Here is a 20675-nt window from a genome sequence, read left to right as displayed (position 1 = left end):
GTACATCGTACAGCGTATTTTTTTTAATTAGGTACCAGATTTTAATATTATAGTGGTCGTTGTTTGCATTATATTTGGCAACTTTTTAGAATCTCTAGGGGGGGGGGGGGGGGGCAGCTGCCCCTCCTTGCCCCCCCCTGGTGACGCCCTTGACAACAGATGCCAGACGGTAGTACTTAATGGTTACTCATCCAGATGCTCTTATATTCCTCAAGGATCTCTCTTGGTACCCTTATTGTTTAGTATTTTTATAAACGATGTGTCTTCTGTCTTCTCTTTCTGCACAGTGCTTCTATTCGCCGACGATATGAAGATATTATGTCTAGTGAGAAATATAGATGATGCCGAAAAAAATCAAAAAGATCTTGATAATTTTTACCGCTATTGTGTCATCAACAAATTAGATTTGAATGTGTCGAAATGTTGCGTATGTTCCTTCACCCGTAAAGCTAATATTATAGGATATCCCTATAAACTACGCGATACTACCATAGTGAGAGTAAACACTGTCAGGGACCTAGGTGTCATCTTTGATTCCAAACTTCTATTCGACTCTCACATCGACCACATAATTAAAAAAGCTCGCAAAGCCTTAGGATTTATATTTAGACTCTCCTCTGATTTTACGCGCATTAAAACAATTAAAATACTTTATTGTGCATTCGTTCGTAGTCATTTGGAATACTGCTCGCCCGTATGGAACCCCAACTACGCTACCTACATTGATAGAATTGAGAATATTCAAAAAAAAGTTTTTAAAATTCATACAGTTTAAGTCAAATACCCACCTACCTAACTATATCGAAAGATGCAAAAAATTTCACATCTTGCCTCTCGCCGAACGAAGAAACATTGCCGACTTGTCGTTGCTCTTCAAAATATTCAGTGGTTCAATTGATTGCCCGGAACTAGTCAGTAAATTTGAGCTCAAAATACCCTCCGGCTCTCTCAGAAGAAGTCAACTCCTACATATTCCATAATATGCCCCTACCACCTACCGGCAAAATGCGTACATCGTGCGAGCTAGCAGAGCGTACGTTACAATACAGCGTCTCAAAGTACCGACGTAGATCTATTTAATATTAATATTAGAAGTCTCAGAAAAGTGTTAACAGACCATTTCTTTAATACTACTGATAAAAGCTAATTTAGTTTATGATAATAATTTGCATATTACTGATACATGATGATTGATGATCCAAGGATAGGCTATTATTTTTATTGTTGTCTTTCTTTTTTATTCTTTTATATAATTATATTCACCACAGTTGACGCCACACAATTTGACGTCAACCAAATGTATGTACAATCTACACAAATACCTAGTCGCGAAAACTTTTAATTGGCATTTGTATTGTTACATTTGAATTCTACCTTTGTACTAGCTGTAAGTTTTCCTTTAAAATAAAATAAATAAAATAAAATAATTAGCATTTGTTACGGACTGGACTGGCGTCCAAAGTTTTTAAGCGATAGCTGAGGCGAATCGATTTTCCGTTGTCTGTGCCAACTGCCAAGGTTAAACCACCGCAGGGTGCAGACTAGACGGATCACGGAGCGCCGCGCCGCGCTCGCTGACTGCCCGCTCATAATACGACAAAAACATTATATAGGTAAACAACCATACCAATACCACATTATTATAGTTATTAGTTACTTATTAGTTATTACCAATTATTAATCTACTTAGTACTTACTCTAGGTCCACTGGCACAGGCGTAGCGAAAAGTTAAGATATTACCATTCATAAAATTAAAATAAGGAAGGATAAAATAAGGCGTGCGGCATATCTCATTTATTACTATTGCACTAAAAAAAATGTGGTTTGGAATTTAGATTCCCTACCACCCCGCCCGCCGCAGCTGGCGCCGCCGCCGTGTTGCACTCGGTAATTTTCATTTTTTAACCGACTTCCAAAAAGGAGGAGGTTATATATTCGTCTGTATATTTTTTTTGTATGTTCAACCATAACTTCGCTGTTTGTGGACCAATTTTCATGATTTTTTTGTTGTTGTACAGGGTTTTGTTGTATCCGAATTTGGTACCATGTTCATAAAAGTGGTGATCTGATGATGGGATCCATGAGGAATCGAGGCGACTCCTTAAAATTTGTATTAAAACTGTATATTGATTTCAATTTTTTCTGAAGCATTCGAGGTAAATGCTATCAAAAAGTAAGATTTCGCACCAGGTTATACCCTGGATCCGAAGGTACCGAACAGAACTTTTGAATCCTTATAGATACAGGTTCGGTGATTTCGGTATCGTTTAAACAACTGAAAGCATAAGCCAACACATAAAGATTGATCATCATCTTCACAATCATAATTATACCATGGGTCATCACACAAAGACCCAATTGTTGGTACTTTCCATGATATTTACATCGGAGCAGATGTTTTTGATGATTATTTCGCTGTTTGTGGACTGATTTTCAAAATTCTAGTATGTTGTATAGGATATAATCTTAATTTTGGCATTTACGAAAGTGGTTAGCTGATGATGGGATCTATGAGCAATCGAGGGAAATCCTTTAAATTATCAAAATATATATATACTTATATAGATTTTGCCACGGGTATACCATGGTTCCGAAAGTGCTTAGAGAACTTCTGACTCTTTGGTTTCATTGTTGTTTCAAGAACATAATAATATGCTACTTACTATGTAAATTTTATTAAACGTCATTCAAGGTTAAGTACTTACAGTTAAAAGATGTGATAGTTTCATACCTAAATCATATTAAATATATCTACAACCTACAACTTACAACCTACAACGATTTCTGTACATATTATAGTCTTCATTACTTTGAAGTCGGTACCAGTCCCAAATATTTCAGATATTCTAACATTGACTGAAGTCATGGTTTAATAAGCTGGTACCGACTTCAAAGTAGATATATAGCGAAATAGTTGGGATTTTGACGAATTCTGGAAAAGGCACTATTAGAGCAAGAATTATTTAAGACTTTTTAGTTAATATTCTTATTGTTTTTACCTTGGAAATCGGTTTTAATTTTTGGTTAAAAAATAATAATCGTATAGTTAAGTACTCAAGTTTCGTGCTGCGCCGTTTCGTTTCCCACGCGCACTCCAAGTATTTAATTAACTTTATGACCTAACCCTACTCCAAAATCAGCTTTGGAATGCTTAGATAACGACCAAAAACTATATCCAAATATTTACACATTGTTGCAAATATTGGCTACCTTACCTGTTTCCACTGCTACCCCAGAAAGGTCTTGAAAACTACTTGCGGAACACAAAAAGTGAAAACAGACTGAACGACTTGGCTCTCATGAACATTCACTAGAAATTGATGCGAATGAAGTAAGTAGTGGATATATTTAAAAAGAAAAACAGAAGATTCTCCCCAATTCGTTCCAGGAGCTTTTCTCTGTACTTATCTGTTTTTTACATCTTAATATTTTTTTTATGAATAAGTTTAGTATAAGGGGTATCATGCCTTATATTTCATGTATGTATTATAAGTAAGTAATTACTATTAAGTAAGTAAGTATATTATGAAAAACGACAGAGATAAGTGATAACACTGACCGGCACAAGCGGGCCTTTAGTGTTAGCTAATTTGGGATCGCGATTCGCGAGTTTCCAGTTTCCACTAGTGAGCCGATATTTAAAAATGTTCTCTCACTAAGCCAGCTTTGGCCATGATGGATTGTAATTTGTAGCAGGTCAGCTATATTCTTATAGTAGGGGAGGTCGCGCTCATTTTAAAAAGTCATTTCATACCGAGCGAAAATCGTAACAATAACAACAGATGGCGCTTTTAAAGTAAAATGTATATAATTCTTCTTCACAAATATTGACTATCGAATTAATTACTTAAAATTGCTATGTGAGACAATTTTATGGTTAATTCGCGAAAAACGAAAATCGCCGTCAGCTGAATATTTGCAGGTGGAAATGTCATCTACGCGACGCCCCAGGATACATTGAGCGTGAAGTAGGGCTAGGTATATTGTTTATAGCTTATATCGCTGGCTGACGGGCTTTCCACCCGCATATTAACGACTGACGGTGGTCTTTATTATTAAAAAGGTATCAACATTCACCTGTATAAATTTTGTACGGTATGAAATGACTTTATATTTTAATTTTATTAACATAGTTCAGTAACGCGACTGACGTTAAATCCCCCGTCGGCGATACGGCTGACGGTGCATTTTTGGTTAAGCATGACCTCAATAATCATCCATAAAAAATTCATTCGGTATAAAATCACTTTTCGCAATTATTATTTTTACAACTTTGAAATACTCTCAGTTAACATCCCACCACGGGTGCGGCGACTGACGCTGATTATATTGATTGATAAATATTAAGCTACCGCTGGACAAAAATTTGGTCGGTATGAAATGACTTAGCAAACGATAGCACTACCTCCCCTACTATTATTGGTTCCGATAGTAATATGCTCGTAGTCCCGAGTCCGTACCTTAACCATACCTAAGCAAGTTCATGCTAGGTAATAAATGTTAATCTATATCCGCAGAAATGACGTTATGCGCAACAAGTACGCGGCAAGCCTAAATCGTGTCGCCGTGGGTGTTGGTAAACAGTGACATGAGCTCGTGACTCACTGCAGGCCTGGCAGCTGGCACCCCCGGGACTCCACTCCACCGTCCACGACAAAATAATATTATATTGATCCACCAATCACCAATATGGCCGTTATGAGTTCGTGATAGTCGCAAAAGTCAATGAGCCCGTAATGCCTTTGTAGATGTCCATTATGGAAGTATAGTCTCTTCAATCTTCATTTGATAATTTTGCCAGCGAGAATAGGCGATCTCGATTATTGCTACATATCTACGTCAGGCTTATAATTATCAGGCGTGTGCGATAAATTACATTAAACGATAATAGATGTGACGTCACTAGCTTCAAGTAATTAAAATATCAGTTCTGTTAAACCATCTGTAAAAAAATCAATTCCTCCACTAATTACAACGGTTTGCTGAGTCCTTTCCAATCTAGAAATCTTCCGTCCGGGGCATAGTATGAAAGTATGATAGTACTGTGACTACTTTAACCATTAAGGTGGCTGAAGAGTGACGACATACGCTTCCTTTCCATCCTGTGATGGAGTGATTTTGTAGCTGTCTTTTTGGTAGGCAGCAATGTATACGAATAAATAAATAATCAGACATGTCTGGATGACGTGGGAGAGCCATGCTTCGGCACGAATGGGCCGGAGAAATACCACGTCCTCACAGAAAACCGGCGTGAAACAGCGCTTCCGCTGTGTTTCGCCGAGTGAGTGAGTTTACCGGAGGCCCAATCCCCTACCCTTTTCCTTTCCCTACCCTCCCCTATTTCCTTCCGTACCCTCTCCTATTCCCTTCCCTACCCTCCCCTATTCCCTTCCCTACCCTCCCCTATTAGCCCTTAAAAGGCCGGCAACGCACCTGCAGCTCTTCTGATGCTGCGAGTGTCCATGGGCGACGGAAGTTGCTTTCCATCAGGTGACCCGTTTGTTCGTTTGCCCCCTTATTTCATTAAAAAAAAAAACTATGACATATTAGCTGGCGTTCCTCAGGGTGGTGTCCTATCCCCTCTCCTTTTTAGGGTTCCGTACCCAAAGGGTAAAAACGGGACCCTATTACTGAGACTTCGATGCCTGTCCGCCTGTCTGTATGTCTGTCTGTCTCCAGGCTGTATCTCAAGAACCGCTATAGCTAGACTTCTGAAATTTTCACAGATAATGTATTTCTGGTGCCGCTATAACAACAAATACTAATAACAAAATAAAGTTAATATTGTTACGAGCAAGGGTTCGAGGATTTGGAGAGAAAGACCTGGTGACTCTCTTGAAGACTTTATTAACACTGCACTAAACACTAGGTCACAACACTTAGCACTAAGTCCAAACACAAATCACTAGGTCCAATCACTAAGCACTATCACTGTCCTAGGTCGTAGCCAAGTCGCAGGTTTCACTGGTTCACTCACTATTGATCACTTGATGTCGCTCCGAAATCGCCTTGATGATCGCTCGAACCGAACTGAATTGCCGGGCCTGCCTGCGGCTCTTTTTATATGGCGAGACGAATTCCAAAAATTTCCCGATTCACGTGAACAAGTAAACAACCGTGGGAAATTTCTAGGAGGCTCGGGCATGTACCACAATAAAACTGCCGTCCTTGCGATAAGTGCAGTAAGTTGAATTTAATTTAGACCTTATGGACTCAGTCATAAGGTCTAAATTCAAACACGCTAACAAATAAAGGGTAACACGTAAACAAACATTAGACCTTTCCAGAAGGTTCGAGTATGTACTTGCGCACCACGTGTCCGTATACCATGTACCGCAACAATATTTAAGGGGGGCTCCCATACAACAAACGTTATTTTTTTGGCCTTTTTATCTCGTAATCCGTAATGGCAACATATAGAGTATGTATAGACACTTGAAATTTTCACAAAATCCTCAAATAATAAAATTAAAATAGAATAAATAATAAAAGGGGGCTCCCATACAAAAAACACATTTTTTCCCTACTTGCGCTCTACAACGGTACGGAACCCTACGTACGCGAGTCCGACTCACACTTGACCGATTATTTCCCTTTTTTTTTTTATCAATTTCCTCACCCCGCTCCTCACCTGCTTTTTCCACCTCTACGCGGACGATCTCGAAAACTATATCCACGCACCTGCTAATGATTTAAAGTCTGCAATTACGGCTGTCAAATGTCAATATTCAGAATCTTGCAACCATACTTCGTTGATGGAGCAAGGGCCATGGCTTGATAGTCAATCCCAAAAAGACTCAAATTATTGTTATTGGTAGTAAGTAACAAATAAACCGGCCTAATTATGATACACTGCCTAGTATTACCTTTAAAAATGTAGCTTTACCCCGTAGTTGAAAACTTGGGTGTATACTGCGACTAAACTAATGGCTAGCTACTTTCAAATCGAAGCTATAATATAATATCCATCTGAGTTAAGCAGCTGTACTAATATTGAGTTACAACTTGAGTTTTAATGATTCTGGCTCTCGTGAGTAGTCGTGAATCGTGATTCGTGACTCGTGGCATAAGTGGCGACTGTCGACGTACCTAGTCCATAGTGCATACGTCGCCGACGCATGCACATGATAGTGCATAACCGCTCATTCATTAATTTTTACCGCTCATTTAATTATTTTACTGTTGAATAATGTTTTCAATGATCCATTTCATTATTTTTTATTTACTTACTACTCATTTTTATTTACTTTAGTAGCTTAGTTTTAACTGCTAAACTAGTTATTAAACGTGCCATTTATAACTTACCAAAACTGCTATTTACAACTGCCCCTTTAAATCAGTGCCTTTTTTTATTTGGTCTGAGGGTTGAACTTAGGACAAAATTCAGTAAAAATAAGTCGAGCAAAATATTATAAGTAGTCGCTTCTCGCTTATAGCCGCTACTTAGATTTTACTTCTGTGTGAAATAATAATATTATTTTATGTAAGTAACCTAATGGTGGCAATGACCAATTTATAGTGCGAAGAATTTGAGAAACATATTTTATTTTCGTACGTAGATTACGTAGATACTTAGGTAGGTACTTAAATACGCGCAATTTACTTTGTCGATGAGTCACATACATGATAGTGATTCTTACATGAGTATTGAGTGGCCAATCACCATCTGCACACACACAAACAAATTACAGAAAATCTTACAAGAAGTAAGCTAATATTACAATAACAAGTACCTAGGTAATGTTTATGTCGTGGGATCATTTGATAAATCGGATTATCGCGAAAATCTAGGGACTTCGCGAAAACACGGATAATTAGACAATGGTGATTACATTTTTCAACCTTACTAACAAAAGGCAACTCGTGTTTTCGCAAAAAACCTAACTTTTTTAGAAAAAATTAAAAATATAAACAGCATTATCTAATTATCCGTGTTTTCGCGAAATCCCTAGAATTTTCGCGATAATTCGATTTATCAAATCATCCTACGGGCTACGACAAATATTTAAAATTATAATAATATAATGGCTTGTATTAACTACCTATTTGATGTGCTGGAATCAAACGAAAAAACTACTCTTTAGCAGCATTTGATATCGTTGTTTAGCAGTTGTTAGAAATGGGTTAGTCACTTCATTGAGTTTGTAATAATGAACTGTAATTTTGCTTTAGTGAATACATAATATTTAATGGTAGTTAGGAACTAACTAAGATTCATTTTAGCTTAGCATAAAACTGTAGTTACTAGGGGCGGATCTTCTCTATTTTTCATGTTTTTTTTTTTTTAAATATCTTTGGAAATAAATATTAAGAAACAAAAACGTTCGTGTTCGGTTCAGAAGATATTAATATAGATTTACCAACAATTTATTCAAATAAAATGTATAATTATCCTAGTTGATACTTATATTTCGATGAAATAGATTTTTGTCGGAGGTGAGTTTGTAAATTAATTACTTCCAGTCAAAGTATTACGTTTTATTAATTTATTATTAATAATATTATAATTTTATTAACGCCTCCGTCTAGTGGTATAGAGCGCAGCTCTTGACTCGGAGGTCGTGGGTTCGATTCCTGCGTTGGAAACATGTTATTTCCAAGTTTGGTTAGGACAATGCAGGCTGATCACCTGATTGTCTGCCAAGTAAGATGATCCATGCGTCGGATGGGCATGTAAAAAGTCGGTCCTGCGCCTGATCTCTCGCCGGTCGTGGCGGTCTTCCGTCCCACTGGGTTATGAGAGTAAAGGAATAGAGAGTGCTCTTGTGTACTGCGCACACACTTGGGCACTATAAAATTACTCCTACGTAGCTGGCCTGGTTTTCCGACCACCCCGGCCACCGTCACCGAAACCGGTGTGGGAGCTATTATTATTACGTTTTATTAAAATGTTTATGGTTCAGAGGATTTTAAATATTGTGCTTTATATGTCATATTTTTTACATTTCGTTATTATATTGGAACTAGGTAAACCGGGAGTCACGGAATAACAAATTGGGGTTTATCCTCGCCTTAAGAGGATACACCAGGGGCTAGAGAAATGAAAAAAAAGTACGTGTAATATCTATAGCTGTCTCCCTTACCTCGAGCCTATACCGCAGAACGCGATAGAGACAACTGCAGAAAATCCAGAAAATCAACGATTCGTTGTCCCCTGATTCCTTCTCCAAAACTTAACCGATCTAAGTACTTTTTTCATTAAATATTAAAAAAAGCCTTGAGCTGTGTTCCTATGTTTTGCTTTTTTTGTATAATCTAGCCAAATCTGTTTTCTGGACGTTTGCACACAGCGGAAAATCTGGCCATTTTTTTTGGGTTTTTGAACGTTCATATCTTATTTAATAATTAAATTATGAAAAAAAAGAAAACATAGGGACATTGTATTAGTGGCCGTAGATATTCAGGAAAAAAATTATAACTCTACTAGCATTATCCAGGGAGGAAACAGGGGACAACGTTTGTATGGAAAAAAGGGCGGTGTGGACTCCTCTTAAGGCAAAATGCATGCTTCTGCCCTAAAAGTTATTAACTAAGATTTGGTTAGAAACCATACCAACTCAGTTGGTAACTTGTGCATAGTGAATACAAAAGAGAGTTACTCACTCCTCCGTTTCGTTACTAACTCAGTGATTGACTCACAAAATCAAAAATGTACGATACAGAATAGGCCAGCTGGATATTTACTGGGCTGCAGACTAATGGAAAATATTCTGTTAACTAATGTCAGCGAAATATTACAGGACCTCGACAGCTTAGCCCCTAGTTTAATCTATCGTTATGGTTCCTCTACAAATGGTCATGGTCCTCGTGACACGTGACACGTAACATAGAATACCTACTGAGTACTGACGTTAAATTAAACGCGTGTGAATGGTCACATACTGCTAGAGGTCCAAGAAAACTCATAATGGCTCATGAGTTCAAAGACTATAGCAGCAGGCAGCAGCAACTCATTTGGAACATTTCGCTTGCAAGTTTTCGAGTGACGGTAGTTATTGTAGCAACCAACGGTAGATCTATAATTGCGAGTTGCGACATTATCTATTGATGGTCATGCCTCATAAAGCGTTATATTTCTCGCTTACAACTTGTACTTTTAACTACGTCCATGTTTTTAACTAAGTAGGTAAATAAAGCTACGGAAACATTATGACTTCATTGGTCTTTGGTATTCCCTTTAGTAGGTAGGTACCTATTTTTAGAATTATTCGGAACGCGGAATATAATAGCGTTCAATATTTTCGTGGAAAAAATGTTCCAACATGAACCAACCCCAAACAGGTAATTTTATATACTTACTTAAATAACAAAGTATTTTTTTAAATAAATAACACTTAATTATTAAGTAGTACCTAGGTACATAACTATTGTAGAGTTTGCAGCTGCAGGCAACGATAGTCTCTATTTTTAACAGTTACTATATATAGTTAGTAGGTATTGTGTTTTAATGCTTTCATTTGAACTATTGCCAAAACAACTTGAGTTGGTAGGAAACCTTAGTTAATATACTTACCTAGCGGAATAGAGAAACAAAGGCCTGAGCAAGAGAGATGTCACTATCAGTAACATTGCATGGTAAAAAGAGACTTGTGATACATGACAGCAGCACTCTTTTTTGACATCCAGTCGGCACGTGCCGCACGTTGACAATTTAATCTTATAGAATTCATGTTCAATCATGCTTTTGTAAGTGTCATACGTACACATATTTTTCACACAGATGAAAACCAATTTTGGTTTCGTTTGACAGCTCGAGATTGTTGCTCTATTCCGCTAGGTATATTAACTTTATGTAGGAAACTTCCTTTTCCCCCGTGTACCTGCTGTAAACTGTTATCAGTAAGTACCTACATAATTAGTTTTTATATTTGCTTCGAGGATTTGATAACGGGCGTAGTCGGTAGTTCTGCCAAAATATTTTAGTTGAGTTGATAACAATAAGCTGTAAATACGTATCATGTACTAGATACATAAAAAGATAAAAAAGTTACATAGCATCACGTGTAAAAACGTGACTTTGGAAAATATGTATTGTTTTATATACTAGCTTCATGGGCTAGCGCCTATAATTGTTGTCAGGTAATGGATTGGAATCGCGGATCAAATTAAAATAATGCTCGCCACGTTAAGGCTGTCCCTGTTATGAAAGCCAGCATTGTATGAAGTGTTCATTCGTCAGTCGAAAGCTTTCACAAAGGGAACTTCTGTAGCGCTTTATCGACGACGACGTCGATGTGATAGCATGTCGCATGATAACTTTGATATTTTGCGTGAAATAATTATTCTTATTCATCTATATACTTAGGTATTATTTATTATCTGAACCAAAATGTGAAACACAAAAAAATGCAATCATATTTATATCAAGTATTTAAATTGGTAGAATTATCTGAGACATTTGTTTACATTTAGAACAAAATGTATTAAAACGGAGTAGGTATGTATAAATCCCGATGATCGTGGATGCTAATATTTCAAACATTAGTTTATTCGCGTACATTCATGAGACAAATAATTATTTATCGCATCAGCTAATAGTCGACCTTTTATATGGAACTTCCATAAGAGAGAACACCATAATCTGGCACAGTGTAAGCCATCGCAACTGGGTCACGGACTCTCGGGAACAAAATATTGTCGTTTACTTATATTTTCACATAAGTGGTTGACGTCAGGAACTTCGCCCACAATGGAAAATGGAAAATTCTACAAATAACTACCACAGAATTTCTGACCAACATGGTTGAACGCATGCGTGTTGACTGTTGAGTGTAAAAAGAAATTAATATACCTACTTAAGTACAGCAAGCTTCCAAGTTTATTGTGGATTTTGAAGTTTGCTCAAACTGGTACCATGCCAGCATTTCCCAAAGTGTGGGTCGCGACCCACTGATAGATTTTCGGTGGGCCCTGAAACTATAGGACGATTGTCGTACTTACGTACGGTACATTTTTTGATTGAAATGGGTGTGGTGAGGATCTTTAGAAAAGGCCCAAGTCCAGCAGTGAACGTCAGTAGGCTGACGATTATGATAATATGGTCAGCGGCTGCAACATACCGCTTTTTGTCTTCATGACACAAGGTGGGCCGCAAACTTTAAACTCTCTTGTAGATGGGTCGCGGTCCCGTCAAGTTTCGGAAACATCAAACACTGGTCTAGGCTACCGCAAAACGCCAACCGTCTACACTCTACCGGGATAAAGACGTTACTTCCGAGCAACCGGTTTGTTAAAAGATGAGAATGAGCCATTGCATAAGACGTATAATTATTACTCGAGGACTCGAGGATTTGATATTTTAGAACGACCGGTTTTAATGTGATAATTCTAATGAGCGATGAGATGCGCTCAAGTTAAAGGTCAAAGTTAAGCACTTGTTATAAATCTAGTAGGCATTGGCCATCCGCCACGGATGCACACGATCGTTTCATAAATGACCAACAAATGACACTCGAGAGACCAAGACGCATGGGAATAAAATCTTTCCCGAGTAACGAAATTCCTAGGACGACTATCATCATAAACGCCTAATATAGCCACTCAGTCAGCAGTACTGACTCAGTATGATAGAGGTCACCTTCGGCCATCGCAAGCCTAGTTCGCGGCTGAGGCACGGCCGGTCACTTTCCCTTTACTCTTCGCATTATATTATTTTAATTAATAGAGCCTGCATTTGAAATGAGTTTCCCAGTGAGGCTACAAGCGATAGGCGACCACCGCCAGTCACCACACACACTCGAACGACGTAACTTATGCATCAAGGTGAAGGCCACGTGAAGGCCGACAGCACGAAGCGCGCTGCCGCATGCCGGAACGCCACAGGTTTGATACATTTCCCTTAGCACCAGCCTTTAATGTTACGTCACAGCCGTATAATTAACAGCTTTGGCAGTATTCGTCCGTCTGGCGTCTGCCTCATCTGAGGAAATCGAGCCCTAGTACTGCACAGTTCACACTACACTACACTTATGACTGGCGCCTAGTGAGTAGTGCCTACGAGAGCAATTATTACTATCGATTTATGTACAATTTAGTTATATCGGGAGATATTGATACATACCTAAACCATCTACACTCTATAACCCGCCAATCCCCAAGCGGCAGCCGGCTGCCGCATAACAATTAATAATAATAGCTCCCACACCGATTTCGGTGACGGTGGCCGGATTCATTGAAACCAGGCCAGCTACGCAGGAGTAATTTTATAGTGTTCAAGTGTGTGCAGTACACAAGAGCACTCTCTAATCTCTATTCCTTTGACCGATTGACCGACACGACTGGCGAGAGATCAGGCGCAGGACCGACTTTTTAAAAGCCCATCCGTGATCCGACGCATGGATCATCTTACTTGACAGACAATCAGGTGATCAGCCTGCATTGTTCCAACCACAAAACCACTTGGAAATAACATGTTTCCAACGCGGGAATCGAACCCACGACCTCCGAGTCAAGAGCCGCGCTCTGTACCACTAGACCACGGAGGCGGCATAACAATTGAAAATCTATTGTGTCTGCGATACCCACTATAGAGGGGCTACTAGGTATCAAACCAAATAGTGGAGTGTGTTGTCCATAATCATATTATATCCTAAAAAATATAACTTACGGCTTATTAAGGGGAGGATAAACCCCAATTTGTTATTCCGCGACTTCCGGTTTACCTAGTTCCAATATAATAACGAAGTTTTAAAAAATATGAGGTATAAAGCACAATATTTAAAATACCTTAAACCATAAACATTTTAATAAAACTTTATACTTTGGCTGTAATTAATTTACAAACTCACCTCCGATAAAAATCTATTTCATCGAAATATAAGTATTAACTAGGATAATTATACATTTTATTTGAATAAATTGTTAGTAAATCTATATTTAAATTCTTTAACCGAACAATTTTGTTTCTTAATGTTTATTTCCAAAGATATTTAAAAAAAACATGAAAAATAGAGAAGATCCGCTCGAGTGACTACAGTTTTATGCTAAGCTAAAATGAATCTTATTGCGATGTGTATACGCTTGGTCTTTGGTTGTGTGCAAAGTGATCGTTTTGGATTGAGATTAATGCCCGCCTTAAAAGCAGATTGGAGATTCCAATAAAAAAGCAAACTAGTTCCATATAATATTATTTACATTTAATGTTATATCATCTTCTGGTGAGCAATACAGATTGATTTCACTCATTTGCAATTTATTACTAATACTCGTTTTAACGTTGTAACAATTTGTTTTTCTGAACAGTTTTGTAGGTTCTGTCCATTTGCAGCAGAATACCAAAGGAAGTGTGGGACTAATATTTACATTCCTTTGTTTTGTTTCTCCCTCGATAATAGAACTCTAAGTATTTCTGTTACACAATGTCTTATGTCACTATATTCAAGGGCAACATAACAATTTATTATACAAGTATATCATTAAAATTTAAAAAATGATAAAATATGTCAAATTTGAGGCTATTTCCGCAGATTTAAAATAACAAGGACACAGAAATAACAAAATATAGGGCAAACCTCCTATTATCATATTACATGTCCTCACCACAAATTATTATTATTTAAGCCCAGTGATGGTTATTTTAATACTTTATAGTTTATTAGATGGTGACTGCTGAGTAAATACATGCCTATTTCATACCATAATATGTTACCCTAAATAATATTATAACATCTGTTACATGCTGTACCCACACAATTTAAGGTCTCCGATATGAACAACTTTTTAATGTATCACTTAAGATTTGTACTTCTCATTAAAACAATAACAAAATTTAAAAACATGTTATACATGTTAGGCCATCCTTGACCACAAAATTTGAACTTGATACTGGTCATTATTGCAAGTGTTCAGAGAATGCAGAGTACAAATGAAGTTGAAAAATATTAAAAAAAGTATTTATAACGATCTGTCCGAGTTCTACTGTTTATTTTAATAGCCTACAAGTACTTAATTAGAATAATGTTATCCCTCGAAAACAATAGGGATACATTTTAAATAACAATTAAGTAAAATTAACAAGTTTGCATAACAGTAGCAACCATTTTAAACCATTTATGAATGGTTAATTACTTACACTTAGACAATTTAAAAGACTCATTACAATTAGAAGTAAAAAGTAATATTTTACTGAAGACTTAGAAGTGTAACAATACTGATAACAGAACTCCAGTGTATATCACCAACGGCCACATTAAGTAGAAACTTGCAATTCTCGAGCTTCCCGCCCCTGGCACAATAACAGTGTTTGCATTACATACAAACACTGTGTGACCCGCCTCGACCCCGCTGCCGCCTACCTTCACAACCTTGTTTAGTTGGCAACCATTTGATCCTATCAACACTAGCATAAGCTGAGAGTGAGTGAACAAAAGGCAATAAAAATTAATTTAGTTAAATATTACTTCTCGAAAAACATAATGATGCTATTTTTGCCAAGCGTCTCTATATTGAATCACTATTATCGACTAATTTTCTGAGGAACTTTTATTAGAAAGCTATAAAATGAGAGGCCTATGTTGTCAGATCGTTTAAATTTTCTAATATAAATATGTTACACTGTAAAAAATATAGCTTTTTATTGTTACTGGAAAATATAGATTTTCTACATGTAGGTAATTTTGCAACAATTATTCTAAAGTTACACTCTAAATTCCTATTCAGGATATACATATTAGTGTTATAATTGATCAATTTGTCAAACAGTGCATGATCCTCTCATGCCATTTTCATAATCTAAATATACACTATGTTTGTTGTGAAAGCATGTGTGACATTATGCTACAACAAAAAATGTTTAACTTAAAAAGACCTTATTTAATTTAAATATGTATCATATTATGTACACGCTTTATACAGCCAAATTATTACAAAAATAGGTATAAAGTTTAAAAAATTTGAAGTATTCATTTATGCAAACAAAACGGATTAAGCAGGAATGTTTATAATGAAGTCGTGACTCACTTTCCACTGAGTTCGCTTTGGTACCTTCATAAATGCAATCTTCTTGACACCCAAAGGCGCCCACGTCCCTGAGATTTAAACGCTGGCCGCTCGGCCGGCTTTGGCCGCTAGCTAGAGAGCAGCAGACTCGGGAGCCATCAGCGGAGACAGAGGGCCGGCGACGCGGTGCCCATGCTCCATCTCGAATCGTAAATCGGGAGAAGACTTCCTCACACCCACTGTATTGTCTTCTGGCAGAAATGATGCAACTAGTAACGCACATATAACGAGGAGGGCACCCAGCACGAAAGGTGGTCCCGGGACCATCCTGACATACACTTCTTCGTCAGGCTTACCACCACCTCCATCATGTACAGTGTGGTCTTCGTTCAAATTTACATGGAAAAGATAGAAAATAACACCAAACATGGCAGGTCCGAGCCCGTTACATAGACCCCGGACACCGGTTACCATGCCCTGAACCACACCTTGTCTGTCAGCTCGACTGTTCACCGACACGTAGGCACTTATTGCCGGATAGGTCAGGGAGCCCAGGGCGGCCAGCACTCCCGCTGCCCACATCATCCAGGTGCGACTGCCGAAGCCGTACCACATTAGCTGCATCATTTCGAACAGCAGCCCAACCATTATTGTATGTTTAGCACCGAGATGCCTCATTAGAAATCCGAGCACGACTTGCACTGCAATACTGAGAATACCAACAATGGCAATAAATATTGCCACCTGCACAACACCAAAACCCATCACTAGCTTCAGATACACAAATATACACGAGTACTGTCCCGCTTCCGGCAAGTAGGACAGAAACACGGCCACGCACAGCATCAGCACCGTTCTCTCGGCACCCACCTTGCGCAGGGCGGCGAAGGGGTCCGCCTGCTCCCAGCTTATGGACGCCCCCCAGCCGCTGGGGCGCACCTTCTCCGGGAGGCTCTCCGGGACCGCCACCATGATGAAGAACACGTCGAGTACCGCGACCGCCGTGGCCGCGGCCACCACCAGCGCCTCGCCGTACAGGTCCATCAGGTAGGCGCCCAGCGCGGGCGAGATCACCATGCTGGCGGCGAAGGTGGCCGACACCAGCCCGTACGCTCGCGACCGCTCCGCCTCCGTCGTCACGTCCGCCACATACGCGAATACGATCGAGAACGTCACCGCGAACACACCACTGATGCTGATCATGGCGAAGAACCACCAAGTGTTGATAGTCATCAGGGGAATCGGCGCGCATGTAAAGAACACCGTCACCAGCAGGAAGAATTTCCTCCCCCACACGTCGGAGAGCGCTCCTATCAGCGGAGCGGAGAGGAACGAAAAGATTCCTTTGATTCCCATGATCAATCCGTTCATGAGAAAAGTGTGATCCGGAAATGTTGCGTTTAGAACGGAGATTATCGGCATCGTGAGCAGGCCCCACGCGAAAAACTCCAAAAAGATCACCACCAGAGCGTGGAAAACGGAAGGCTCACCGATGCCCGACATTGTCATGATCCCGTCTTTCATAACAGTTTTTCTGTTTCGTATTACCATTTCTACTTCAGATTTTGTTGTTTTCGTAGGCGTCATTTAAGTTTATGATCGATTATATCCTAAAACACTACTTATTTAGCAACATATTGAATATTTTATCACTACATTGAAGGAAATAGGAATCTTTGTGAAAACGAGCAAGTACATGTAACGTCAAAAAATTACTGAAAATTGAAAAACAACTCAATAAATTTGTTGCCATTTGTAAAAAAACAGTCAATTTATTGCTTTTTTTTTTTCATTTTTTATTTTATCTCACCAGTCACCACTAGGCTTTATAATATTTTCGTAGTTCGTATTTACATTTTTGATAGTAAACTGTATTTGTTAATTGTTTAAGAAAATAATTACAGTCTGTCAAGAAAGTGAAGAAATTAAAAAGTGGCAACGTAGTGTCATCTCTTTCAAATCAATCTAAGAAAAAGGGATGACACTACAATGTTGCCACTTTTTAATTTCTCCACTTTCTTGACAGACTGTAGTTTGTTAAATTCATGGAATTAATATGTATTAAGTACAACCGTAGTACATATTAATTCCATGGTTAAATTATACACAATGGTGATCTGTGGGGTGAGACTGTGATCAATGAGATCATTGATCAATCATCTATGATCATTCATCATTAAAAATCACAGCCCAGAAAGGCCTCATTCCCAAAAAAATATCATGTGATTGTCATTGTTATTTGAGTTTTGACGTCTACTGTCGTCATTTCACATTTGTCATTAGTACCTACCAATGATTATGGAAACAGATGGAAGCGACATAACTACAAAAAAGTGTGGCTGGCGCCATATTGCCAAGAACTAAACATGGCGGTCTATAGCGATGGGACACTCAGTTGATATTTGTCGAGGATATCGATAAGTAAGATGTTATAAGTGAGCTATTGTGTTATTGGTCGGTTTCCACAGAGTCCTCAGGGTAAAATGTACTTGCGAGAAGGTCCGCTGATTGCTGCGGGTTGAGCGTATTTCCTACGCTGTCCCTAAGCAGCGTCGGTTCTTGCCTTTTCGCTGTTCCCCTCAGTACTCTGTAGATCCCATCCCACATGCTCTCGCGGTCTTGGGTTGAGCAGAATTCCTTCCAGCTTTCTGTGGCTGCATTTGCTGCTGCCCTGTTGTACTTGTCCTTTGTTTTGAGATAATTCTCGATTACAAAGGACCTTCGGCTCGGTGCAGCGTTCCGAATTCTTCTCTTTTTTCTTAGAGTTTCCTTTTTTAGCTCTTCTAGGGTAGGTGACCACCAGGGTGGTGTTGTTTTGTGCTTTTTTCTGTTTAGTCTTGGGATGGTGCTTTCGCATACATCGTGGATGGCACTGATGTAGACAGCTATGATCTCTTCCAAATCTTGTGGGTTACTTATTTCCGACACTGTTTGGGGTGTGATGGATTTTTGGAACAATGTGTCCTTAGGCTGGGTTCTAAATTCTGACCAACGTGCTTTCTTGGTATTATAGATTCGGGTCGACGTTAGCTTAATTGGTTCTAGCTCTTTATCGAGCCCTATCTTGAAAGCTATAGCATTGTGGTCAGAGGAAGTTAAACTTCTGTCAACTTTCCAGTCACTTATCCTTTCAAGAAGTGGCGAACTGCAGAAGGTCACGTCTAATACGCTTTCGTACAGCCTGTCACCTCTATAGGTTTCAAATATCGGCGTTTTCCCGGTATTAAGGATTTGAAAGTCCATCTCGTTCAGAAATGCACTGTATTCTTGTCCCCGGCGGTTTTCTATTCTGCTTCCCCACCATTGACTCCAAGCGTTGACGTCTCCTCCTATTATTATGTTTTGAGTGAGCAGTTTTGGGCAGATGTCTTTTATTTGTTGTATTTAAGGGTCGATGTTTTGATCAGGCTCTAAGTAGATGGACAGCACTCCTATTCTGGTGTTTCCAGCTTTAATTGTGATGGCTGCAATATTTTCGGTAACCAATTGAGAGTCGTGGGTGATTTCCGCAAAGTCACCGAAGATAATTATTGCGGCCTTCACCAGCTTTTGGCGATTCAAGGTACACTGGATTATTTGCATGCCTGGGTGATCCTTCATTACACCTGTGTTCCCAACGTATGGTTCTTGGACAAGTGCAATTGAGGTTTCTTTTTCCTGTGCTGCCTTAAACAGTTTGGCTGTTGCCAGTTTGGAGCGTTGGAGGTTCGCCTGGATGATGTTGAGCGAACTTTTCTGCCCATATTTTCTATTATAATTTTTTGACCCTTTTTTCTCTTCGTTGCCCTTAGCAGTAAGATACTCGCGACCTCGCTATCCTGTCCCACTTTTGTCGCTCCTGGCATTATTCGCTGAATGCAGTGTGTGCCAGGTCTTCTCCTCCCTTTTTCACTTTTTTGCAATTTATGCATGTGGGTGGTTTGCCCTTGTTTTTCTCCGGGCATTCGCGGCCGGAATGGTTACCGCTGCAGTACCCGCAACCTGATTCCTCTGCTTTGCAGAGGGTCTTTGTATGGCCATATCCCAGGCATCGTGTGCACTGAACCAAAGGTGATTGATCCACGATGGTGCTGCGCCCGAAGCCCAGATGGACTTTTTCCATCTGCATAAACCGACCATAAAGCTTAGGGGAAAGTTCTATGACCGGGTGTGATTCATGAGGGTTGCGTGCTCGCTTTCTGTATCTTACTGTGACTGTTTCCCTTCAAAGGTCGATATCCTTTAGAAGGTGTTTATTTCTTTTAGAAGGTGTATATTTACTCTTTAGTTAAGTACCTACTTATACATAGGTACTATCAGAGGAGTTGATTCCTTTGCAAATCGGGGACCTAAGTAGTTTGGTTGCGTTACGTCAAACCCAGCTGACAGATCACAATTAACATTGAATTGACATATTCGACCAAATAAATTTGGTCTGTCAATTACATAGGAATCAACTTCCTCGTTGCTACATAGGTAACTAAAGTTTTCCTTTTTGTAGTAACAAAAATAATTATCTATACATCTATACATATAAATAAAATTAGAGTGTCTGTTTGTAATATTGAAAGAACCGTTTCTTACTACATACATATGAATGTACATACGGTACATATACCAAAATAGCACTTTTTACAATTTTTATCTGTCTGTATGTATGTCTGTTTGTTCCGGCCGAAACGGCTGGGGCGATTTTGACGGGACTTTTTTTGGCAGATAGCTGATGTAATAAGGAGTAACTTAGGCTACTTTTTAACTG

General features: G+C 38.9%; 1 protein-coding gene across 2 annotated transcripts; it reads right to left on the bottom strand.

Annotated features, from left to right (window-relative positions):
• Positions 1 to 9546: 9546 nt before the first annotated feature.
• On the bottom strand, positions 9547 to 17661 carry LOC121726010 (hippocampus abundant transcript 1 protein). Of its 2 annotated transcripts, XR_006035472.1 has the most exons (2): positions 15068 to 17661; positions 9547 to 9557 (listed from the first exon to the last, which is right to left on the bottom strand). XR_006035472.1 is itself a non-coding variant. In XM_042113226.1 (1 exon), exon 1 carries the CDS (start codon positions 17522 to 17524, stop codon positions 16070 to 16072), a length of 1455 nt encoding a protein of 484 aa, XP_041969160.1. In that variant the 5' UTR covers positions 17525 to 17661; the 3' UTR covers positions 14112 to 16069. The 2 variants fall into 2 exon arrangements, 1 of the variants encoding a protein (XP_041969160.1); XM_042113226.1 differs by lacking the exon at positions 9547 to 9557 and having other exon boundaries at positions 14112 to 17661.
• Between the last annotated feature and the right edge of the window lie 3014 nt (positions 17662 to 20675).

Source organism: Aricia agestis, chromosome 4 (assembly GCF_905147365.1).
Source record: "Aricia agestis chromosome 4, ilAriAges1.1, whole genome shotgun sequence".
NCBI classification, from domain to species: domain Eukaryota; kingdom Metazoa; phylum Arthropoda; class Insecta; order Lepidoptera; family Lycaenidae; genus Aricia; species Aricia agestis.
The sequence above is the reverse complement of the archived record's forward strand: the minus strand, read 5'-3'. Positions and strand labels throughout refer to the sequence as shown.

Bases quoted from the DNA above. Each gene is read 5' to 3' on its own strand.
- LOC121726010 (XM_042113226.1), bottom strand. From the start codon at position 17,524: ATGACGCCTACGAAAACAACAAAATCTGAAGTAGAAATGGTAATACGA.